Genomic DNA, 26,825 nt, shown 5'->3' with positions numbered 1-26,825 from the left:
TTTTTTAATATTCGACTTGAGTAATTGATGAACCTAATAGATGTTTTATATTTTAATATATATTTTTATTATTTTAATTAAAAAATTATTATATTTACTTTATAGATATATGAATTCGAACTCAAACTCAAACTTAAATATAAATAATTAAATTTGAAATTAAACATGAAAATTCAACTTATTTTTTATTTAATAAATAAATTTAATTAAACGAATTTAAATAATTTAATTTTTATTTTGAGTCAAATTTAAATTTAATTAAATTTAAAATTTTTACTATATCAACTTAATTCGATACAATTTAACTTGTACCGTGCACAAAATTACCAGCAGATATTAGGCAGAGAGCATTTTGAGGATCGAGAAGATTCAATAGAAAGCAACATTCCAAAACACCTAAAATTCCTCAATATTGACCACAAAAAATTGATGCAATTCTCTAACATGTTATATTATATCCCTTCTGTTCTCCTTTCTCATCTCACATCGCTTTCATGAATTGAACCATCCAAATACTTGCATCTTCGAAAACGAAAAAAACAAAAAGTAAATAGTTTGTTAAAGAAATTAGAATAGTTAGGGTTAGGAATTTGGGGTCACCAATGGCGATTTTCTTCCCAGCTACTGTTATGACGGACGCGCTACAGCCGATAGGAGCCAGTAGTTTTCATAGACCGTGAACTTCCTTTTTGTAGCTTGCTTTGCAAGATTTATTTATTTATTTGTTTATTTTTTCATGGATTTATTATTAGTTACTTAAAAATTCGTTACCTTTGCCGCCAATGCCAAGAGGCTGAGCGATGGACAGAAACTACATCGTTTTGTCTTTTTTCTCTCCTCTCTTGTTTTATCTAGAGTGAGCATACATATATTCTAGATCCGGTTATTTACACAATATGATAACATAATACAAAAATAAAATACAAAAGTGATACAATTTAAAATTTTAATAATAATTATATATAGATTTAATATATTTAAAAATATATATTTCATATTTTTATGTCGATATGAATTATATATAATTTTTATGTAAAATATTATATAAATATACAAAATTTAATATTTTATATGATATAAATATACGAATCATCAGATTTAATTCATTCCAACATTCTTATCAACTGAAATTTTCTTGATTCAATAAATTTGTTTGGTTTATTCAGTTTTACTAATAATTGGCTAAACAAAATAATTTAATATGTTAATTAAATTGTTTTTTTTTATTTTCAAAATTAACAATGGAATCGGTTGAATTAATTAGTTTTTAATAGTTTTTAAATAGAGTTCAATTTTTAAATATCTCATTTATAATAAAAAAAACATTTTCACTATAAATTTGAGCAGTATATATGAAAAATAAACAATTTTATTATGTTATTCCTTCAGCAACAATGAACAAAGGAAGAGCTAAATGCATCGATTCATATACCAATAGGACCTTGAATAAATTAGCTCTATAAGAAAAGTTTGACTTTAGAAACGATCATGATTTCTGCCTCAACGGTCAAAGTATCATTCGCAATGTAGTTTTTGTTTTTGTCCTGGAGATCAAGCAGTGACATGAAGTTTAAAGAACCCCAATCCCGAGATGCAGAAGTAAACCATTGTGAATCTACAAAGGGGGAGAATTTAAAGAGATTAAGAACAAAATAGAAGAAAAATTTGCATTGCAAATGTATCAAGACAAGGTCGATTACATGTAAATTCCCTGTTGTTACTGGAATTGTATCGATCTTTGACTCTTAACTTGTATTGTGCATACACTTGTCGTTTAGGTGGAAGATTGTAACCCTCTACCAGCTCCAAGAACACAGAAAGTGCTATATCCTTCTGGGCTCTGTTTCCTCTGGGATAAACTAACAATCTCCTGTATATTTTCATCGACAGAATCCATAAATACCAACAAATTCAGTAGGAAGTGAAAAAATGATAAGTTTGAAATAAGGCAGTGCTACCATTTCGAGTCTCCAATGGTTTGAATATCAGAGGTATAGGAATCAGAGTATGATTTTGAATAGTTTTGGAGGGTGAAAGTTATTTTATTGTTGGGAGGATCCTTTGTCATGGAAAGACGCTCCAATTTTCCTGTTTGTTTGATCACAAAAATCTCCACCCCAAATGTGCAACAATCATCAACTAAGTATCCATTTGAAGCATCTTTGAAGTGATCAAGAGAGAGTAATTGAGCATTGCCCCATTCAGTTTTCATGTTGTAAAATCGCTTAATCGGCCCATCATCTTCTCCAACATAAAAAAACGAGATTATTATTATCTTATATAAATAGATGGAGTTTGAATTCGAATGTAACTCAAATGATTTATGCACTAATTTTAAAAAATTAAATTCAATAAATTTGAAATTCAAATTAGGGTTTTTTTTTCAAATTATGTAAAAAAAGATAGACCTTCAATGGTTAAGTATTTGTCGCGAATTTGATCAAGTACGAAGAACCTAAAGTTGGCGTATACTTCCCAAGCACGAGGAAGATTTTCTGTCCCTTCAATTTGTAAGTAAAGGGAGATGAAGCCAAAGCCATTGCTTTTCTTGTTTCCATTTGGGTAGAGTGACAACCTCCTGCAGATTGCCAAATGTAAGAGAAAAATGAAAGAGCTTTGAAACAACGCATGTGTAAAAACATAACTAGTTCTTCCATTAGTAGCTCTTATTCAAGCATTTGTAATAAATTTGCCCATCTTCCCTATTTTTTTATTTTTAAATTAGATTTTTTTTAGTATAAAAAAATGAAGATGGTCGCAAATATTGTAAGATCATTCGAATTAAATCTCAATCTTATGAAAAATTAATCTCCTAAAAAAAGGCAAACCATTGTGATTAAATCCCACATTCTGTAGTAGGTAAAACATTTCTCAAAAACGTAAATCTCACCAGTTGTAGCCACCAACTTCAAATGCATGGGATTCATACTTTTCTAACCCTGTGTTAACCAACAAAGAGAATGACTCTATGTTGAATAAATAATGAGCCGGTCGAAGATCTCTTGCAACTCCTTTGATTCCTACAAACATCAGTAAGAATTTCATTACTAAATTGAGTTAGTGTTTCATTTAATCATTTTATCCGTGATCTCAACTAACTTATAATATAAAACAAAATTGTTAGACACAAATATAGGGATCAATTAATCATCTAATCAAATGGAAGCATAATCAAATCACAAATCAATCACACAAGAGATAATAATTGAATGTGATTTGATACTTAACTTGTCTACATCTACAAATGAGTAAAAAGATACATTATTTATAAAGAACTACAACCAAATCATTGATAATCAATCAAGAGTGAAAACTCTTATAACTCTACTAAACTTTTCCTATGTGATTAAGAGATTGAAGGCAATCTCTCAACAAAAATTTCTTACCTTTTTCTTATTGCTAGTAATTGGGGAAAACAAGATCATAAAGATTTCAAAGATAAGTGATTAAGGTCATATTTAGTGTATATGATGATGATAAGGTGGGATGATAGTTATCTTATATTTTATTTGATTTGTATCTAAAGAATGAGATAAGATTACAAGGATGACTAATTATTTTCTTAGTACAAGATGATTCAATCATCCCAAAGTGGAGAGAATTATGTTTAATCAACAAGATTGAACTTATGTCTTATTATATCTTTAAAAATTATTTTAATAATTTAAATTGTATAAACTTTGAGGAAAGATAATTTTGACCAATAAATAAATTATCTTATCCTATTCCTTACACACATCAAACACAAGATGGAATAACATTATTTAATTTAATCATACTTATCATATCATTTTATTATATCTTATCATATTCTTATATACCAAACACATCTTAAGGATGATAGTTTGATTCAAAAGTAATTGCTATTTTGGAATCATAATATTCTCTTTAAGAAAAGTAAATTTGGTTTTCAACCAACTAACAAAACATGGAAAAGGGAGATTTGGGAAAGGAAACAGAACATACCAGGTTTCTTCAGAAGCTCTTCCATGAGAAACTTAATTACCTTTTTACTTGCTAACAATATGTAGGAGAAGAAAAGATTTAAGGTTTTAATCAAAGTTGTTCATGTGACATTCTTTTTATACATTCGAATCCTAGCAGGCATCACAAGGTATTCTTACCCTGTAAAAGAAATATCTCTTTGGGATGATATGCTTATCTTGCAAACAGAAAAGACCTCATTAGAAAATGTCAATAATTTAGTGAAAAAAACAGTTTGCTGATTATACAAAAATTTCAAATTAAAAAACCCAAGTTTTACGGATTATGGGATTATATAAAGGAAATGAATATCTAACCAAAAATCATGTGATTTGTTGATTTGATGTTATATTTTTAATTTCAATGATCAAAGTTTAATTTTTGATAATTTTAAATTAAAAAAAATCTATTTCACAAATTCAATGATGTGATCTATTGGGCATATGCCTAAGAATAACCAGACCATAGCATGCAAATTTAGTATACTATCAAAAAAGGGATGTAGTAAGTAAATATTGAAAAATATATGATCATTGAAAAAGAAAGCATTGGATGCTTTTCTTTGGTTAAGAAAATGCAGAATATTGTCATTGATACCAATCCCATAAAGTAATCTCTTTCAAAATTCTGTTTTGTATTTTTTTAGTTTCCCCTTCTCTAGGAAATTCCTTTTTTAAGATAAATGTTGTGTTTTATTCGTCCAAGAAAGCAGGAATCACATCCTGCAACCAAATCAAATCAAACCATTGAGTACTTTCTGTATCTTGATGAATATTCTCATTGAAATAGACATGCCTTTAAAATCCAACCTTTCCTGTAGCTGCCGGCTCAATTCAAAATTATCAGTAAATTTGGAGCCAAATGGCCTATTCTTTACCTCTATAACTGCAATCAAATACATAAATACGGATATTCACGTTTAAGATATTATTTATTTTAATTTAAAAATTTTATAATTTTAGTTTATAAAAAATATTTCATCAATTTGAATTTAAATTTTTATATGTATCATGTTATATTTACATATTTTTTTAATATAAAATCATAAAAATTTCAAAAATAACTTTTACTGTAAGCAGTTAAATTGGAGTTTTATTAAGTGGGGAAGTTAAACGGGGAAAACCCGAAAAGGAGTAAAGCTTACCCTTCGCACTGCCTGTGGCTGATCTAACTTCTCCGCGTGAACTTCCTGACAATTTTTGCCACCATTTCCAGCAGAAGAGCTGGTTTCAGAATGGTCAAAATCAGGATTTGCTTTACGCCTTCTTCCTGCACCATTACCTCTACCTCTTTCATTGTTTAATAGCTTTTCGCCTGCGAGCTGCCTGCAAAGGTGATTCTGGAGTGCTCATCACAGATGTAGCATGCTTACCAGGGTTCTGGCTTTTCCTTGGTGGCTTAGGCACTGATTTTCCCATGGATTTGCTCTCACATTGAGAACCTATGTCCTCATTCTTGTTTGAAGGTTCCCCTGATTTGTTATCTCCACCTGGAACTGGTCTAACTCTTCTATTTTTCCTACTTTTAGGAACTTGTTGCACGGCATCATCTATCAATTCTGAGGATTGATTTCTAGTGATTCCTTTAACCGCTTTCTTAATTCTCTTGCTACGAATTTTCACAAATCTCTCATTGAAAGTGTAAAAGGATTCCAGTTACAATTGAGTCTTCAATGCAAAAGTTAAAATATATGTTATCAGTAACTTCATCTATGATAAATCCATCAATAATCACAAAATAAAGAAGCAAGAACAGTCACCACACTATTCTTGATTTTTTATTAAGAGAGGCTGCAATTGCTTTCAAGTGCATCATGGGCACAACCATGTACAAATGAGAAGAAGAGGGAGAAGTCTCTAACCTCACGTTTTTCGTACTCTCTTAAAACAGGCAGTGGCAACTTGTCTGATTTCTGCCAAACTTCTCACAGCACAGTCTGCATGCAATCAAAGCAAATCAGAAAAAAATTATCACAGACATAACATACCAAAGCAAGAACCCCAAAAGTGTTAGTCTTCTTAAAATGTTTGCTAAAAGACAGAACATACGTTAAAGGCAAGTAACATGGGATTACTAATTTTGTTAAAAGCTAAGAGCTAAATGTAAGGCAACTCACTTGCGAAGTACAAAAAGATCTGGCCTTCCCCATGCGAAAGGCTCAGTTGACTTATCCACTTGCAAACAAGAATATATCAGCATCATCACTCACAACACTATCCGTAAACCCTTCATTTTGTCAGAGATCTTTTCAAGATGAAAAATGGGCTTTCAATCATAAATTGGGTCTCATTAGAAAATTTTGGAACCAATAAAAAAATCTTTAGTTTAGTTTAGTTTAATTTAATTCGTTTTGTTTATTTATTTGTTTTTTTAATTTCATTTGTTTTGTTTGAAAAAAGTCAACAAAACAAAAAAAGTTAAAAATTCAAAAAAAAAAAAAAGGGAAAAAAAGGAAGAATGAAATCAGTAATTTGTCCCAAAATCTTGTTTGCATTGAATTGGAAACAAAATCAAATCTTCTTCGAGAATATGTCCTAGACATCAAACTAGGTAGAATCCAATCATGAAAATCATGAGAAGTCAATAACAGATTCAACAATTTTGGATAGTCAAAAATCAAACCCCAAATTTAGGGATTCAATTGAGTTATTTCTTTTAAATTAAAGGGAGTTAAGCCCTATATAAATCATTCATACATGAAGAAATGAAAAAAATAGAAAGTGATAAAGGGGGGAAATGGTTTCAGCAAATTGGAGGAATTTAGATTTTTTTTTGTTTCTAGAAATTTTGGTGGGAGTCAATTGAACGGTGCAGATTTTCTAGGTGGAAGGCTAGGGTTTTTCTATTCTATGATTTCTGGAAAATAGAGAAAAAATCAAAACCTTTGGATTCATTCTGGGTTTTCTAGATTTTTGTTGTTTAAATAGGTTCTTCTTGAATTTTAGGGTGGATTTAGTGATTTTGGTTCTGGGTTTTGATTCTTCAGAAATAGTTTTGTTTTTGAGATTTTATCATGGATTGAAGTTTCTAGTGAAATTTTTAGGGAAATTAGAATTTTTTTTTTCTTTTTGGAAGTTTCTAGTATCATTTGATTTTTTGGGAATCTAGAAATATTTGGAAAATTTTTTCTTTTTCTAGATTTTTTTATTTGAATTTTTGGGAAAAAACTAGGTTTTTTGGGGTTTTTTTTAATGAATTTTTCAATGAGGTTTGGAAGTTTCTGAGGTACATGGCAGCCAGAAGGCTTTACATTGGCCAAGATCTGTGTTTTGAAAGATTTTTGGAAAGGTTTCAAGTTTCTAATGACAGGTTGAATTTTTCGATGTAAAAAATTAGGTTCATCTTGGCCGGTTAAAGCTTCTGATAGATTGTTTTAGAGAGAGCCGAGAGCATTTTTTACACAGAGAAAGAGATGGCCAAGGTAAGTCTAAAGGAAAACAAAGGATTTTTGGCATATATAGTGTAGCCAAAAAGGTACCATTTTAGAGAAGACCTTTGACATGTTAGCCTGCGTGTGACCATTGTGTCTGTCTACCTTCGGATCCGACCCGTTCCGCAAGTACTTCCCTTTTTTTTTTTCACTTCATTTTCTATTTCTATTTTTATTTTATTTTGTTTAGATATTATTATTATTATTATTATTATTATTATTATTATTATTTTACTCATTACCTTAAACTAAATAATTTATATTATTATTTTTTAATGTCTTTATTTTATTAATTTGTTTATAAAAAATAACCAAAAAATACGTCTAAATTAAGTTGATGAATCTTATCAAACTATTGGAGGATTTTTTGTAAATTTAAATTTTTATGAATTATACCAAACTATTAAAAAATACCATAAATTAAATTCTTTTTGCAAAAAAAATTTATAAAATATTTTGTTTCGATCCCATCAAACTATTGGAGGATTTGCATTTGAAATTAAATCTTACCAAACTATTGAAAAATTTAATGCATTTTCTAAAAGTAATTTTATAATAAACTCTCATTAAACTATTGGAAGATCTATGTCAAAGTAAATCTTATCAAACTATTAAAGGATTTTATTAATTATTTTTTAAATAAAATATATTAATGAATCCAACGACAGAGCCTTTTTAGAGTGTGACATTAGTCTCCATAATACTTTTAAGATGAGAGAATTATCTTAAATTGTTACTCAACTATTGGAGTAATTTTAAAATCAATTTTCAATATTAAATATTTTGGTAAATTATAAATATAATGAAGGCTTGAATAACCTGAAATCAAATTGGCATTATCTTTTGGATGGGCATTGTGAGGTTGCTATAATTTTTCTCATGCAAAACTATACTCCACAACCTAAAATCTGATTTCGTAAACTATAACCTACTATTTAAAGTTACCTAAGTCAATATTGGGATTTATTTTTAAAATAAAACAGATTTAATTAGGTTGCCAATCACACCTAAGCAAAAAAGATTGGTGGTGACTCTTTTAGTCTATATCTAACAGTAGGTACATGGATCTATACATTATGACAGTTTAATGACTTCACTGGAGATATCGAGAGTCAGGTCAGTAAATGATTTCTTGTTATCCAAGCCTAACCTAATAAATTTGAGATTTTTTTTCTTTTTTTCCTTGTTTGTATTTTATTTATTTATTTATTTATTCATTTTCATATATTTGTCATTCATTTGCATATGCATAACATTAGCTCTACACCTGAGTTTTATCCCTTATGAGGAAGTAAAGTATCTACGCTTTCATGAGATTTCATTTCTCCACATGGGCTAACAAAAAACTCCCACTTAAATTTAACCATTTCCTCTTGTTGCTTATAATGGGTGATGATTGGGATGCCTTACTAGTCTATAATTGACAATGATGTAAGGAATAATTTGAGAACTTTTAGACTATCAAACTTTTAAACCTAGCATATAAGTAAACTTTAAAGGTTCGAACTCAAGTTAGAGCCATACCTTCCCTTATGTTAGAAAATCTTAAATAGGATACATAATGGGATATTTATTTTACTTGTAAATTTATATATTTTTTTTTATATATTATTTGCATACTAACCCTTTACTTTTTTTTGTATATATTATATTATTTTTTGTATATATCATGTTTACTAACCCCTTTTTCTTTTATTGTATATCATGCATTCATATCATTAAATCTTTTGTATTGCATACATGCATTTTTGCATTCAATATCATGTATAATTGGATAGTTCCATAAACTTACTTTAAATATGCATCCTAATTGTGGTATAACAAGGTTCAAGGATAACATGACCAACTCACCACTAGTATAACACTTGAGTCTAAGCCAAAAGAATGGAGCAAGACAATACAAGCTATATTGAGAAGTTTAAAAGGGCCCAAGAAAAGCTTAAAGGGGAATTGAACAAAATTATGAAAGAACTAAGCAAGTTGAATAAAGGGAAGACTATAAAAGAAAGGGCTAGACTTAAAGACCATCTGTTGCATGATATTGTTGACTCTTTGTATCTTCCTAGCTATAGTCCATATCAAGCCTAATCCACTTAAGGTACATCACCATAGCAGTTCATATTTCTTATAGGGTACACCTACATAAGAAAGCCATCTATACCAACTCAGAGGTAATTTTAAAGTTTTGCTAAAAAGGTAATAAAATCAATATTGGTCCCCCACTTAAATGACTTCAAAGAGAATGAAAAGCTAGAATTAAAGGCAGTTAAAAGTTTAGAGGACTCAAAGTCTGAACATAAAATGAACTTGCTAAAAGAGAGACTATGAGCCATTGAAGGTATAGACTTTTATGGCTCCATGGATATGGTCGGCCTCTACTTCATCCCAGATGTTGTAATGCTATCAGAGTTTAAAAAGTACAATGGTATTAAGTGTCTGATAATTCATGTCACTATGTACGATCAAAAAATGGTTGCCTATACCAGTAATGAAAAGTTATTAATACATGTGTTTCAAAATAACCTTACTGGCTCAGCTGTAAAATGGTATGTTTAACTAGATTGAACCTGCATATGTTTTTGGAATGAGTTTGCTCAAGCATTTATTAATCGGTATCACTACATTATAGACTTGGCTCCTGATCACTTTTCTTTACAAAGTATAGAGAATAAGGTAATAGAATCTCTCAAAAAATATGCCCAATAATGGAAGGATATATCTACTTAAGTTCGACCTCTTTTGACTGAGAAAAAAATGACATATTATTTATTAGCACATTAAAGTACCTTATTATAAGAAGATGATAGAGCATACAATAAATAACTTTGTTGACATAGTGATCTCAGAAGAGATTATTGAAAATACCATCAAGAATGGTAAGCTTAAAGAGAAAGAGACCAGCAATGTTAAAAAAAAGTGGGTTGCCTAAGAAAGAAGAAGGTAAAGCCTAAATGGTGAGTTTTAAAGGGTAACAATCTAGAAGTTATGTTTCATATCCACCATATGTTCATCTTGTTTACTACCTAACAACCAATCATATTGTACAAGTCCCTTACCAGCTTCATTGCCCAACCATGAACAATATTGCTTCTAGTCTTTATCAACTAGCTTTTCAAACACCTGTATATAGGCCTAGTTTTGTTAGTACACTAGTTGCAAGGCATTACAATCAAATGAGTAATTTGGAAAGATCTAGAGGCAACCAAGAGAAAGCTCAAATTGATCCTATCTCCATAACCTAAATTGAGCTATTTTCAGAATTGGTCAAGAATAATTTGATCCATTTGGAGCTTTTAAAACCACATTATCCCAAAGGATACAATTTTAATGCTACATGTGACTACCATAATGGGAATGTGGGTCACTCCATAGAAACATGTCTGCTTTTAAGCATAAAGTGAAAAGTTTGATCTGAATAAGCTCGATGAGCTTCAACAAGTCAGAGAAACTAAATGTCAATAAAAACTTTTTGCCCAATCACCCAAGGGCATGATTTGGGAAGGCTTATTAAAACTGCTTATCATTTTACAATTTTTTGAAAATATGAATCTCCTTTATATACTTGGATTGTATCTTATTTTTTTATTATTTTATTAAAAGTGGTAGATTTGATGCATTTTAATGACATTTACTCTTTTGTGTGAATCACCATTATATACTTTTATCTGCTCATATCTTTTCCCATATCCATTTTTTTATTTCAAATAATGAATGTTTAAACAGTCATGACAATAATTCAAGATTTGATTTTGAAAACATCATTCATGATGATATGATTGATGAATTAATATTGTTGATTTATGGGGACTACTGAATAAAAAAATAAATCTACTGAAGAATTTTGCTTATTGAAAGGTGTTAGTGATGCAATACATGATCTTTATAATAGTTCAATCACAAGTTTGCTCTTAATTAATAAATATTTTTCATTGAGAATATTCATGTTTAAGATAAGAAATAACCATTTTTCTTCTATCATTCACAAAAAAGAGTAAACTTATCCTTAGCTACCCCATTTGAGCCTTTTAAAATCTTTTTTTGAAAAACCCTAACCAACGATCACCCTTACATTGGGGGCAAAGTTTGAAAAGCTTATTTATCCTTAGTGATTTTATGGGCAAAGCCTTTTTGTGCTCAAATTTTTCTTGAAAAATGATGAAAAGAAAAAAAAATAAAAGAAAGAAAGAATAATAAGGAAAAAGAAAAAGAAATTGATGAGGTAAAATGTCAAGGTATTCTATATGGAAAGAAATGATCCTTGGTTTTAATTATCTTTCAAATATAGTTTGGGCTTATTTTATCCATTTCTTTTATAATCTTTCACTCTAGCCTATATTACATCCTTAAAAGTCTATTTTGATCGAATGTGAATACTCGAATTAAAGAATTGTAAATTGAATTAAGGCAGGTTTGCTATTGAATTGTTTGAGGTTTTGATCAAAGTATCATTAATAGATTAAGATGAAGGAGAAATAAAAAGAAAAAGATGAAAAAATGTAAAAAATAAAGGTAAAAAATAAAAAATAAGTAAAAAAAAAAACTTAAATTGAAAATTTGAAATGACGGTTTAAGTAAAAAAATAGAGACTCGACAAAACAGCTTCATTTGAAAACCCCTAGGATATGGATTTTGATCAAAGATCGAGAATATCGATAAAATGTGTTTTTGAGAAAGAATTATAAGTTATAGTTCAAAATTATCTGAATAGTCATTATTCTAAATGTTGATATCCCATTTAAATAGCCACACTACTTTGCTTTTATCTATCTTGGATTTGTTCTTGACCAGATTTCTTTTCGATAATGAATACTCATTTTTCTTGTTCTTTACCAAGTTTGCATCCTTTGAATGAATTAGAGAAATGTATCATATTTTTCATGAATTCGAATGATGATAAATGAATTTCATTCTTTTGAAAGAAATCCAAGATGACAAAAGCGAAAGAAGCTTAAGAAAATGACTTATAAGGTGACTCAAGGATGAATACAATGATGGATTGGTCAACATAACCTATGAGTTGGGACCAAATAAGAAAAATAACATGAATTGAATATTGAAATTTGTTTTGAGATTGTTAATACTGAGAAGATGAGAAAAAATATATGAGATGGTGAAGTCTTACGAACTTTGTTACTACAATTAGAATTTCATGGCATTAATTTAGTAACATCAACATTACATACATTATTTTTACATTATATTTAAATCCTTGATAATCGCATTTGCATCATGATTGGGGCATGCATGTGGAGCACATTGGAATCATTATATGGCATTCACATTTGCAACATTTAGTAAGAATCTGGATTGTCACATTTAGAAGGCATTTGCATTACTAGCATGACATTTGTTTTGTTGGAAGAAAATATTTGACTTTTGATTCCTCAAATGAGGAAGATCTTTCATTTTTAGACAAGGAAAAATTTTCAAACTTTTAAAGTTCTAAAGCCTTGGTTTAAAGGAGCTTTTTGAATGTGAATCCTAAAATTTTTCGACTAAAAATCTTTGAAATTTTGGTTGTAAAAATGTTAAAGTTTATGAAGGTGAATTTTGAAATTTTCGATGTGAATCTTTAAGTTTTTCAACTAAAAATCTTTAACTTTATAATGTGAATCTCTAAAATTTTTTAATATAAATTTTGGATGTGAATCCTTAAATTTTTCAAATAAGAATATTTAACTTTTGGGTGTGAATCTCTTAAATTTTCAAATAAGAATCTTTGAATTCTGTAGATACGCCTTGAAATTTTTTATGTGAATGCATGAATTTATTTATATGAAAGTTTAAATCTTTTGAATGTGAATCTTTGAATATTATTTGTGAATTACAGTTTGCAAATCTTTACATGATGAAAATTCTTCCAAAACAGAAACTTTTACAAACCTAAAACTCTTACAAAAATTGGAATTCTTGTAAACTTTTACCAATCTTGACTTTTTGAAAATTTTGAAATCTTTGTGAATTTTTTGTGAAAGTTAAAATTCATAAACCTTTGTGAATTTCTTATGAAACTTAGAATATTGGGATATTTCAACTTCTGTTATAGAACCTTGCAAATTTTTGAATTTCCAAATTGTGAATATTTGAATTTCAAGTTGAAATTTTGAATTTCATTTTTTCGACCTGCGGTTCAGTCCCGGTCACTCATATTTGATCTTAGTTCAATCTAGATTATTTATTTTTTCGACCTGCGATTCAATCTTAGTTACTCATTTTGAATCTTGGTTCAATCTAGAGTATTTATTTTTTCAACCTATGATTCAATCCCGGTTACTTATCTTTGATTTTTGTTCAGTCCAGATCATTTATTTTTTTTACTTATGGTTCAATCCTAATCACTCATCTTCGACCTTGGTTTGGTCCATGTCATTTTATTTTTCTGACCTGCAGTTCAATTTTGGTCATTCATATTCAATCTTGGTCTAGATATTTATTTTTTGACCTACAGTTTAATCCCAATCACTCATCTTTGTTCTCAGTTCAACCTAGATCATGTATTATTTTGATTTGCGGTTCAGTCTCGGTTACTTATTTTCGACCTTAGCTCAACCTAGGTCATTTATTTTTTGGACTTTGAGGTTCAGTCCTATTTTCTATTTTAAAGTTGTTTAGCCTCTATTTAGAGAAGCTCATTTTCTATTTAAAATTATTTAGTCTTTGTTTAGAGGAGTCTATTTCTTATTTTAAAATTATTTAGCCTCTGTTTAGAGGAGCCTATTTCCTATTTTAAAGTTGTTTAGCCTTTGGATAGAGAAGCTCATTTCCTATTTAAAGTTGTTTAGCCTATGTTTAGAGGAGCCCATTTCCTATTTTAGAGTTGTTTAGCCTCTGTATAGAAAAGCTCAATTTTCTACTTAAAGTCATTTAACATCTGTTTAAAGAAGTCCATTTCTTATTTTAAAGTCATTTAGCCTCTGTATAGAATAGCCTATTTCCTATTTTAAAGTTATTTAGCCTCTGTTTAAAGGAGCTCATTTCTCATTTAAAGTTATTTAGCCTTTGTTTAGAGAAGCCCATTTCTTGGTTTTTTTTAAAAAAATTGCATACCTTTTGTTTAGCCTTTGTTTAAATGAGCTCATTTATCATTTAAAGTTATTTAGCCTTTATTTAAAGAAGCCTATTTCTTGATTTATTTTTTAAAAAATTGCATACCTTTTGTTTAGAGGATCCTTAAGTTGACTCAAACAAAATAGATATCCTTATATTTGCACAATTCCTATTTCACAAAAACTATGAAAAAATGGGCAACTTTAAACACTTTATTTTGTCTGAGACTTTTCTAGGATGAAAAATTGGCTTTTGACCATAAATTAGGCCCGATTAGGAAACTTCAAGTCTAATAGGAAAATCTTTAACTTAATTTAATTAATTAATTTATTTATTTTTGAATTTCATTTGTTTTAAAAAAAAGTCAACAAAATAAAAAAGCCAAAAGTTCAAGAAAAAAAAAGAAAGAAAAAAAGGAAGAACAAAATCGAGAATTTGTCTAGAAATCATGTTTGCATTGAATTGCAAACAAAATCAAATCTTCTTTGAGCATCTGTCCTAGACACAAATTAGGTAAAATCAAATCATGAAAATTATAGGAAGTCAATAATAGATTGAATAATTTTGGATAGTTAGAAATCAAACCTCAAATTTAGGGATTCGATCAAGTTATTTCTTTTAAATTAAAGGGAGTTAAGCCCTATATAAATCATTCATACATAAAGAAATGAAAAAAAAAAGTGATAAAGGGGAAATCGTTTCAGCAAATTTGAGGAAATTAGTTTTTTTTTTTGTTGTTTCTGAAAATTTTGGGGGGAGTTAATTGGACAGTGGAGATTTTCTGGGTGGAAGGCTAGGGTTTTTCTTTTCTTTGGTTTTTGGAAAATAGGAAAAAAAATCAAAAGCTTTGGATTCATTTTGGGTTTTCTAGATTTGTGTTGTTTAAATAGGTTCTTTTAGGATTTTAAGGTGGATTTGGTGATTTTGGTTCTAAGTTTGATTCTTGGGAAACAATTTTGGTTTTGAGATTTTAAGGTAAATTGAAGTTTCTACTGAAATTTTTAAGGAAATTCGATTGTTTTTTTTTTCTAGAAGTTTCCAGTGTCGTTTGATTTTTTGGGAATCTAGAAATATTTGAAAAAACTTTGATTTTTCTAGGTTTTTTATTTGAATTTCTAAGAAAAAACTAGGTTTTTTGGGTTTTTTTTTATGAATTTTCAGTGAGGTTTGAAGTTTTCAACAGGATACATGACGGCCGAAAGACTTTATAATGGTCGAGATCTGAGTTCTGGAAGATTTTTGAAAAGGTTTCAAGTTTCTAGCAACTGGTTGAATTTTTCAATGCTGAAAATTAGGTTCATCTTGGCTGATTAAAACTTCCGACAAGTTGTTTTAGAAAGAGACAGGAGCATTTTTTAGAAAGAGAGAGGGCCATGGTAAGTTTGAAAGAAAACAAAGGATTTTTGGCTTATATAGTGTAGCCAAAATGGCATTGTTTTGGAGAAAACCTTTGACCTGTTAGCCTACGCGTGATCCACGTTTCTACCTGCCTCCAGATCTAACTCGTTTCGTGGGTAATTCTTTTTATTTTTTCACTTCATTTTTTGTTTTCATTTTTATTTCATTTTGTTTATTTTATTTTTTATTATTCTTAATTTTTTTAAAGATTTTATTATTATTATTATTATTATTATTATTATTATTATTATTATATTATTATTATTACCTTAAATTAAACAATTTATATTGTTATTTTTTAATGCCCTTATTTTATTCATTTGTTTATAGAAAATAAACCAAAATATTTCTAAATTAAGTTCATGAATCTTACCAAATTATTGGAGGATTTTTTATGAATTTAAACTTTTATGAATTCTACCAAACTATTAAAGAATATTATAAATTAAATTCTTTTTACGAAAGAAATTTATAAAATATTTTGTTTTAATCCTACTAAACTATTAGAAAATTTGCATCTAAAATTAAATCTTATCAAACTATTGAAAAATTTAATGCATTTTTTAAAAATAATTTTGCAATAAAATCTCACCAAACTATTGAAAAATCTGTATCAAAATAAATCTTACTAAACTATTAAAAAATTTTATTGGTTATTTTCTAAATAAAATATGTTAATAAATTTGACAATGGAACCTCTTCAGAATGAGACACTACTCTTCTTGAATACTCCTGAGAGAATTATCTTAAATTGCTATCAAATTATTAGAGTAATTTTAAGATCAATTTTTAATATTAAATATTTTAATAAATTATAAATATGATGAAAGATTAGATAACTTGAAATTAAACTGGTATAATCTTTTAGATAGACACTATAAGAGTGCTATAATCTTTTTCATGCATAACCGTACTTCTGAATCTAAAATCTGATTTTATAAATTAAAATATACTATTTAAATATATCTAAGTCAATCTTTAAACTCATTTTTAAAATAAGACAGATTTAGTTAAATGATTAATTACACTTAAATAAAAAAAATTAATACTAATTTTTTTAATTTATATTTAATAATATATCTACACATCTATACGTTACGACACCATCAATAAAGTTAGTTAGCTCCATATAAGCACATTAAGCTTCTGCCTCCATTGGTGCAACAATATTGTAATATAGTGTAAGCCAAACATTTGCAGCAGTTCCTGCAGAGTTTATTCCCCTGCCCCAAATACTTGCATCTTCGAAAACAAAAACAAAATGTAAATAATTTGTTAAAAAAATTAAAATATTTAGGGTTAGAAATTTGGGGTCAGCAATGACGATTTCTTTCCGGCTAGTGTTTCGATGGACAAGCGGCGGCCGATAAGAGCTAGTAGTTCCCATTGACCGTGAACTCCCATCAAGATTTTAAATTTTAGTTTGTTTTCTTTAATGGATTTATTGTTAGTTACTTAAAAGTACGTTGCCTTGGCCGCCAATGCCATAGGCTGAGTAATGGATAGGAACTACGTCGCTTTGTCTTTTCTCTCTCCTCTCTTGTTTTATTTAGAGTGCGCATATGTTTATTTTATATCTATAATTTAAAATATGATATAATTTTATTATATAAATATAATATAAAAATAAAATATAAAAGTGATATAATTTAATATTTTAATAATAATTATATATGAGATTAACAGAACCAAAAATATATATTTTATATTTTATATTCATATAATTTATAACACGTAATTTTTATATAAAATATGATATAAATATATGAATTTCAATATTTTACATGATATAAATAAATCTATTACCATATCTAATTTATTCTAATATTATTATCAACTGAAATGGACAAAATTCAATAAGTCCGTTAGGTCTATTCAATTTTAATAATAATTAGTTGAGTAAAATGATTTAATATGTTAATTCAATTAATTTTTTATTTTTAAAATTAATAATGAAATTGATTGAATTAATTATTTTTTAATACATTTTAAACAGAGTTCAATCTTTAAATATTTTATTTTTAATAAAAAACATTTTCACTATAATTTTGAGCAGTATATATGAAAAATAAAGAATTTTATAGTGTTCTTCCTTCAGTAACAATGAATAAAGGAAGAGCTAAATGCATCAATCCATATAGCAATTATATACCCTCGAATAAATTTGCTCTACAAGAAAAGTTTGACTTTAGAAACGATGATGATTTCTGCTTCAACTGTCAAAGTATCATTCCAAATGTAGTCTTTTGATTTGTCTTGGAGATCCAGCAGTGACATGAAGTACGGATAACCCCAATTAAAACTTTCAGCAGTAAACCAATTTGAAGCTACAAAAGGGGAGAATTTATAGAGATTAAGAACAAAATAGAAGAACAATTTTAAGTTGTTCTGTTTAAAATTTTCTATATGTATCGAGACAAGGTCGATTACCTGTATTTTCCCTGTTGTTATTGGAATTGTATCGGTCTTTGACTCTCAACTTGTATTGTGCATACACTTGTCGTTTAGGTGGAAAACTGCGAGCCTCTACCAATTCCAAGTACACAGAAAGTGCTATATTCTTCCGGCTTCCAATTCCTCTAGGATAAACTTTCAATTTCCTGTATATTTTCATTCGCAGAATTCATAAATACCAATAGGTTATGTCAAGAATATTCCTTGAAATATAATAAAACGTTTAATATAATATTTAAATTTTAAAAATATTTAATATAATATCTAAAACAATGTAACATTTACTTCTAATATCATTAACTGACAAATAATCTACTACATTAATTAACAGATTTATAATTCATGTATTATATGAAAGATTTTTAAAATTTAATTATATTACATTAAATATTTTATTATAATTCAAAGTCGTTCGTGATATTATCTAGTAGCAATAACAAAATTCAAAAGGAAGTGAAAAAGAGATAAGATTGAAATAAGGCAGAGTTTCTGCTACCAATTTGAGTCTCCAATGGTTTGAGCATCAGAGGTATAGAAGTCAGAGTATGATTTTGAATAGTTCTGTAGGGTGAAAGTTATTGTATTGTTGGGAGGATCCTTTGTCATGGAAAGACGCTCCAATTTTCCTGTTTGTTTTATCACAAAAATCTCCACCCCAAATGTGCAACAATCATCAACCAAGTATCCATTTGAAGCATCATTGAAGTGATGAAGAGGGAGTAATTGAGCATTGCCCCATTCAGTTTTCATATTGTAAAATCGTTTAATCGCCCCATCATCTTCTCCAACATAAAAAAACAAGAGATTATTAACATCTTATAGATATAACTGAAGTTTGAATTCGAAGTGTAACTCAGGTGATTTATACACTAATTTTAAAAAATTAAATTTAATAAGTTTAAAATTCAAATTAATTTTTTTTATTTTCAAATTATGTAAGAAAAGATAGACCTTCAATAGTTAAGTATTTGTCACGAATTTGGTCAAGTACGAAGAACCTAAAGCTGGCATTTACTTCCCAAGTACGAGGAAGATTTTCTGTCCCTTCAATTTGTAAGTAAAGGGAGATGAAGCCAAAGCCATTGTTTTTCTTGTTTCCATTTGGGTAGAGTGACAACCTCCTGCAGATTGCCGAATAGTGTAAGAGGAAAATGAAAGAGCTTTGAAACAAAGCATGTGTAAAACATAACTAGTGCTTCCATTAGTAATCTCATTCAAGCATTCTAATAAATTTGCCCATCTTCCCTTTTTTATTTTTAAATTAGATTTTTTTTAGTATAAAAATATAAAGATGGTCACGAACATTGTAAGATCATTTGAATTAAATCTCAATCTGATGAAAAATTAATCTCCTAAAAAAAGGCAAACCATTGTGATTAAATCCCACATTCTTTAGTAGGTAAAACATTTCTCAAAAAAAGTAAATCTCACCAGTTGTAGCCACCAACTTCAAATGCATGGGATTCATACTTTTCCAACCCTGTGTTAACCAACAAAGAGAATGACTCTATGTTGAATAAATAATGAGCCGGTGGAAGATCTCTTGTAACTCCTTTGATTCCTACAAACATCAGTAAGAATTTCATTACTAAATTGAGTTAGTGTTTCATTTAATCATTTAATCGGTGATCTCAACTGACTTATAATATAAAACAAATTTGTTAGACACAAAGATATGGATCAATTAATCATCTAATCAAATGGAAGCATAATCAAACCACAAATTAATCACACAAGAGATAATAATTGAATGTGATTTGATACTTAACTTGTCTACATCTACAAATGAGTAAAAAGATACATTATTTATAAAGAACTACAAACAAATCATTGATAATCAATCAAGAGTGAAAACTCTTATAACTCTACTAAACTTTTCCTATGTGATTAAGAGATTGAAGGCAATCTCTCAACAAAAATTTCTTACCTTTTTCTTATTGCTAGTAATTGGGGAAAACAAGATCATAAAGATTTCAAAGATAAGTGATTCAGGTCATATTTAGTGTATACGATGATGATAAGGTAGGATGATAGTTGTCCTATATTTTATTTTATTTGTATCTAAAGAATGAGATAAGATTACAAGGACTAATTATTTTCTTAGTACAAGATGATTCAATCATCTCAAAGTTGAGAGAATTATGTTTAATCAACAAGATTGAACTTATGTCCTATTATATCTTTAAAAATTATTTTAATAATTTAACTTGTATAAACTTTGAGGAAAGATAATTTTGACCAATAAATAAATTATCTTATCATATTCCTTACACACATCAAACACAAGATGGAATAGCATTATTTAATTTAATTCTATTTATAATATCATCTTATTATATCTTATCATATTCTTATATATCAAACACATATTAACGATGATTGTTTGATTCAAAAGTAATTGCTATTTTGGAATCATAATATTCTCTTTAAGAAAAGTAAATTTGGTTTTCAACCAACTATCAAAACATGGAAAAGGAAACAGAACGTACCAGGTTTCTTCAGAAGCTCTTCCATGAGAACTTGATTACCTTTTTACTTGCTAACAATATGTAGGAGAAGAAAAGATTTAAGGTTTTAATCAAAGTTGTTCATGTGACATTCTTTTTATACATTCGAATCCTAGCAGGCATCACAAGGTATTCTTACCCTGTAAAAGAAATATCTCTTTGGGATGATATGCTTATCTTGTAAACAGAAAAGACCTCAATAGAAAATGTCAATTAATTTAGTGAATAAAAATATTTTGCTGATTATACAAAAATTTAAAGCGAATCCAAGTTTTACGGATGATGGGGTTATATAGAGGAAATGAATATCTAACCAACAATCATGTGATCCGTTGATTCAGTGTTATATTTTTAATTTCAGTGATCAAAGTTTAATTTTTGATAATTTCAAATTAAAAAAAAAATCTACTTGACAAATTTAATGATGTGATCTATTGTGCTTATGCTTAAGAATAACCAGACCATAGCATGCAAATTTAGTGTACTACCAAAAAATGGATGTAGTAAGTAAATATTGAAAAATATATGATCACTGAAAAAGAAAGCATTGGATTCTTTTCTTTGGCTAAGAAAATGCAGAACATTGTCACTGATACCAATCCCATAAACTAATCTCTTTCATACTTCTGTTTTGTGTTTTTTTAGTTTCCCCTTCTGTTGGAAATTCTTTTTTTAAGGTAAATCTTGTGTTTTATTCATCCAAGAAGGCAGGAATCACATCCTGCAACCAAATCAAATCAAATCATCGAGTACTTTCTGTATCTTGATGAATATTCTCATTGAAAAAGACATGCCTTTAAAATCCAACCTTTCCTGTAGTTGCCGGTTCAATTATTTCAAAATATCAGTAAATTTGGAGCCAAGTGGCCTATTCTTTAACTCTATAAGTGCAATCAAATACATAAGAATACAAACTCTTGTTGTATATTCAGCCGATGGATCATTTTTTTTTTGACTAATTCTAGCAGTCACTAAAGCATAGAGGTTTCCTCCTCGTTCCACAATCCCAACCAATGAAATAGAGTTTCATTTCTTCTGCAAACCTCTTTGAATCAAACTTCTAACCTGAGAGCATCCAAAATGAAACAAGTCTCCATCTGGGTACTTTCTGTTTCATTTTTTCTCATCACTGACGTGGCAAATTCTGTGGATGGTGAGGCCAGGGCTGCATTGGTTGAATTCCTTGCAGGATTGTCTAACAACAATGGCCAACCTGATAAGAGTTCGATTTGAATTTATCTTCAGATCCTTGCAACGATAAGTGGAAGGGTGTGCTTTGTGATGATAAGACTAACAGTTTTGTTAGAACGTAGTTTTTGATAATTCTAGTCTTTCAGGTTTTCTTAATGCCAGTGCTCTCTGCAATGTGCAATCTCTTACTGCGTCTCTTAGAACTCTTAATCTTACTATGAACAACATTGGTGGTGGGATCCAAGCTGATATTGCTAATTGCAAACAACTCACTCGATTGCTCTTAGGTGGGAACCAAGTTCTCTGGAAACCTTCCAGACTCACTTGCTAGTTAAGCAATCTGAAACAACTTGATTTATCAAACAAACAACAGATTTTCTGGTGACTTGCCAAGTTTGTCCAGGATTTCAGGTCTTACAATGTTCCTTGCTCAAAATAATCAGCTTACAGGAGAGATACCTGAATTTGATGTCTCCGGTCTTGATCAATTTAATGTCTCCTACAACTTCATCAAAGGTCTTATTTCCGATGTGAAAGGCAAATTTCCTACAATCTGTTACCTAGGCAATCCTGAATTATGTGGAGTAATATTGCAAAAGAAATGTCCACCTTCTCGAAAGAAATCAAAAGGTGTCTCCAGGAACGAGATTCTTATGTTCCCAGGGTATACTGCATCGGGCTTGGCTATTGTTGCTTTGATCCTTTGCAGGCTCAAAAAGAATAAAGGAGAAATGGTCGACGTTCCAAGCCCAAATAAGGTAGCATCAGTTGATGATGTTGTTGATAAGCCTAGCGTTACATCAACCAAGTTTAAAACAGATGTGAGTAGATCAGAATTTTCAGTCAATTCAGCTGAAAGTACATTGGTCTCACCTTCACTAGTAGTTCTCACGAATCCTGCAGTAAGTCAGCTGAAATTTGAGGACTTGCTTAGAGCTCCAGCTGAGTTGCTTGGGAGGGGAAAGCATGGTACCCTCTATAGAGTCATCTTTGAGAATGTGATGGTGCTGGCTGTGAAAAGAATTAAAGATTGGACAATTTCAACTGATGATTTTAAGCAGAGAATGCAAAAGTTTGACCAAGCAAAGCATCCAAATGTCTTGCCAGCTCTTGCCTTTTATTGTTCGAAGCACGAGAAGCTCCGGGCCCGAAGACTTAGTGTTGCATCCAGAATTGCTGAGGCATTGGCATTCATGCATCAGGAGCTTCATGGTGACGGAATTGCTCATGGTAAGCTGAAAAAGAATATGGAACCGAGCATAAGTGAATATGGTCTTATGGTTGTGGATCCTCAATAATCCTCCTCAAATGCCATTGTTAATGGCCTCAAAGGAACACAACAAAGTAAGGACAGTGCATCTAATGCCTTCAATGCATTTTGGTATGATTCTGCTTGAGCTAACAACTGGAAAGCTGGCGCAGAATGATGGAGTTGATTTGACATCATGGGTTCACTCAGTGGTTCGCAAAGAATGGACAAGGTGCAAGTGAAGAGAGGATGCCGAATCTGCTGCAGGTGGCTACAAAATGTGTTACCTGCTCTCCTGAAGCTTGGCCAAGCATGAACCAAGTTCTTACCATGATCAACACCATAAAGGAGGAAGAAGATAAGTCACTATTCCATGAACCATAATCGAGCAGCTGCTTTCCTCCATTGATAGGATGAAGATTCACTCAAAGATGATGCAGGAAACTACCCGATCCATATGTTTTCTTTCAAATCTTTCATAACAGTTAGTCTCAGCATTGAGTAAAATTAGACTTTGCAGAGAATATTTGTCTGCTACTATTTAGGGGAGTCGGGGCAAGAAAAAGTCCGCCCCCATTGTTGCCATCAGGTACCTATGTGGAAATGAATCCAATCAAAATGGATTATACTTCCATTGGTGGCCTCCATAACCCTGCCTGTTAGAATCCTGTGAAGCTTTGAACTATCAATAACCCTTTCAGAATCATATCAATATGTGACAAGAGTAAGACACGTTTGTCTCTTGTATAGAAAAGAGCAAAGCCAGCCCAGTTTCAAATTATGGTTAAAAAAAAAAAAAGCGGAGAATGAGTCCAAAACAGCACAGTTACTATGACATAATACGAATATAATATAAAAATAAAATTCAAAAATTTAATAATAATTATATATAAATTTAATAAAATTAATATTTTATATTTTTATATCAACTTTATCATGTATATATATAATTTTTATATAAAATATAATATAAATATATAAATTTTAATATTCCGATACAAATATAAAATACAATAATGGCATGTTGGCCGTTCGTATCAATTATCAAAATTTTGATTAAGAAAAAAAATTAACCTTAACGTATGCCTACGAGCTCACCACCCACCACATTTCGATGGCCGTGACAACAGTCAAGGCAGAAAGGGACCATCTTTGTCGAAATCCATGGAGGATTTGGTGGAGACAGGCAACGAGGCGTACCTGGAAGAGAAGTTTCTGCTAAAAGTATCCTCATCGAAATGACCATATTGCCCCGGCCCTTCATCGAAATTAAGGGTGTAACTCAAAGGATCGTAATGGAATTTCGCTCTTCCGTTACCGGTTTTGTTCTTGTTGAAACGCCGTATAAACGTCTTCCATTTTGGTCCAGCCGGCAGCTCCGACCATTCTCGAACCTTCGCCCACCCTCTACTCCACCACGACTCTTTGTAACTTTTATTCGTGTATGCGGCGGAGTTGGAATCGTCGGTCCCGATTTGTTGCCACCAGATTGATCTGATGGCAGAGCGACAAGGCATCCAACAACAACAGCCTCGATTTGAAAACTTGAGGTCGTGGATGTCATCGTCTACGCCGACCGTCGCCTCCTCAATCGTATGCAGTGGCGGCATTTTGTGGGGGGACCGAACAAACGATATGGAAATTCCTGTTAAGGTTAATGAGAAAGGGAGAGACTTGGATTTTCTCTCACATTTTCTCGAGAAAGTGAAAGAATTAAGAATTCCCTTTCAGGAGAAAGACACTTTTGTCTCTTTTTTAACGGAAACGGCGGGAAATGAGGAGTTTGGAACAGCTTCACTGACTAACAATAACAGTTCAAGAAGCTTTTTTTTTTTTAATTAAAAATGTTATTCCCTTTTTTTTTTTTCATTTTTTATATGTCCTTAAATTATATATTTTTATTTTAAAATTATTTTTTTATTTTTTAACATTAAAAATATGAAAAATTAATTTTATAAAAAATTTTAATTTTAATATTAAATATATTAAAATAAAAAAAATTTTAAACCCTATCAAAATTAATAACATTCAAATAATTTTTTGGGATAGAGAAAATATTAAATTTTATAATTGGCTTTAGAACTGTGCCTAATTCAAAGCTTATTTATTTTATTAATTAAATAATTTGGAAATATATCTAAAATATTTAAATTTTGTGTGTAAAAATATTATTTTATTAATTTAATAATAAAAATTGTAAGTTTATGGGCTTGATGTGACTTACCTTGTTAAAGTTTAAACTTGATAAAGCCCAAAGTGAGCCCACTTGAACTTGGTCCACAATAATTGAAATCACCTTGGATTTCCCTTAGAACTTGCTGCTTAATTTATCCAAATACTTACACTGATAGATTTGTTCATAGATCCAGCTATTCGCTTTGTCAACGTATCTAACCCAATTTTGATTAGACCTTCAATATGAATTTTGACATTTGAGTTCGATTTAGCTCAAAATTTTATTTTAGTAATAAAATTTATTTTTATTTAATTTTAAAATATATTGAAAAATAATGTAATATTATTTTTTATTTTTTATTTTTTGTAATTTTCGAGCCTTGAGCAAGCATTTTGAAAGACCAACCAAGTTTGGCCCAGCCTGATTCAACCTATGGGGAGGTTCACTCATACATCTATTAATATATTCATGTTTTAAAATTTTCGATACCTTCACAATACCAATTTTCAAAACTTTTGAAAAAAATTATAGAGATAATTATATTTTTTGCACTTGATTTTTTTTTAAAATATAAAAATTAATATCTAAAAAAATAAAATACATAATTTAAATCTTAAATTTTTAAATAATGTATCATTTTGATCTGAATTATAATATATTAATTTAACTTATTTATGTGATATTTAATCAATATAATTTTATTATATACATATTATTTGTTAATTAAAAATATTAAATATTTTATAAAAACCTTCCTATGAATACACGTAACTCTTAACAAATTTTACAAATTGTTAAGGTTTAGAAACTTAGATTATTGTGGACATTGAATTCCAGGCCTTAGATTTTTCAAATCAATTCAAATAGGAACTTAGTCAAATTTTGCTACCTCTACTTGTTAACTCTACATCAAAATCACATAAGTGAGAAGTAGAAAAAATAAGATTATAAGAGTAATAGTTGGGTCTTGATATAATAGTTAGCTTGAAAACACTTAAAAAAATATATTCTACATGGAAAATAAAAGGTAATTGCCCAATCCCATTCCTCTCCTATATCATCTTCAATTCTAAGGAATTGACCCTCCAAAACTTTCTTTTAAATAACTTTGCTTTCATGTTTCCTAGGCACTAGTACAATTAATGTTTTGCATCTTTGAACTAACCAACATTTTTTCCAACTATTTTATCATCTTTCCTATATAAATCACACCCACCCGAACTAGCTAGCTACTCATTCTCAAGACAATAAAACTTTAATTTGTTCAAGCCTTTGAAGTATCCATTTTCATGGCCATGAAACTCAAAACCCTTTATTTTTTTCTACTATTCACCATGTTCTTGAGCTTCATGTTGCTGGTTTTTACACCGAAAACTAGTCGGTTGGCTC

At 29.5% G+C, this 26,825-nt stretch overlaps 3 protein-coding genes and 1 pseudogene across 3 annotated transcripts; 1 reads left to right on the top strand and 3 right to left on the bottom strand.

Moving 5' to 3' along the window:
- Positions 1-1,325: 1,325 nt before the first annotated feature.
- Positions 1,326-3,991, bottom strand: LOC111315937 (MATH domain and coiled-coil domain-containing protein At3g58400-like). Its single transcript, XM_089754017.1, has 6 exons — positions 3,967-3,991; positions 2,891-3,020; positions 2,409-2,578; positions 1,959-2,241; positions 1,701-1,870; positions 1,326-1,615 (listed from the first exon to the last, which is right to left on the bottom strand). Exons 1-6 carry the CDS (start codon positions 3,989-3,991, stop codon positions 1,458-1,460), a joined length of 936 nt encoding a protein of 311 aa, XP_089610143.1. The 3' UTR covers positions 1,326-1,457.
- Positions 3,992-17,919: 13,928 nt separating this feature from the next.
- LOC111315940 (MATH domain and coiled-coil domain-containing protein At3g58400-like) lies at positions 17,920-20,827 on the bottom strand. The gene is made up of 6 exons (XM_089754016.1): positions 20,803-20,827; positions 19,745-19,874; positions 19,265-19,434; positions 18,810-19,092; positions 18,290-18,459; positions 17,920-18,186 (listed from the first exon to the last, which is right to left on the bottom strand). Exons 1-6 carry the CDS (start codon positions 20,825-20,827, stop codon positions 18,029-18,031), a joined length of 936 nt encoding a protein of 311 aa, XP_089610142.1. The 3' UTR covers positions 17,920-18,028.
- Positions 20,828-21,620: 793 nt separating this feature from the next.
- LOC111315935 (putative inactive receptor kinase RLK902) lies at positions 21,621-23,784 on the top strand (annotated as a pseudogene).
- Positions 23,785-24,262: 478 nt separating this feature from the next.
- On the bottom strand, positions 24,263-25,192 carry LOC111317337 (uncharacterized). The gene has a single exon (XM_089753890.1). The coding sequence runs from the start codon at positions 24,868-24,870 to the stop codon at positions 24,391-24,393; it is 480 nt and encodes a 159-aa protein (XP_089610016.1). The 5' UTR covers positions 24,871-25,192; the 3' UTR covers positions 24,263-24,390.
- Between the last annotated feature and the right edge of the window lie 1,633 nt (positions 25,193-26,825).

This window comes from Durio zibethinus, chromosome 24, assembly GCF_047325235.1.
Source record: "Durio zibethinus cultivar Kanyao isolate XHJ-2024 chromosome 24, ASM4732523v1, whole genome shotgun sequence".
NCBI classification, from domain to species: domain Eukaryota; kingdom Viridiplantae; phylum Streptophyta; class Magnoliopsida; order Malvales; family Malvaceae; genus Durio; species Durio zibethinus.
This window is presented reverse-complemented; position numbering and strand designations above follow the sequence as displayed.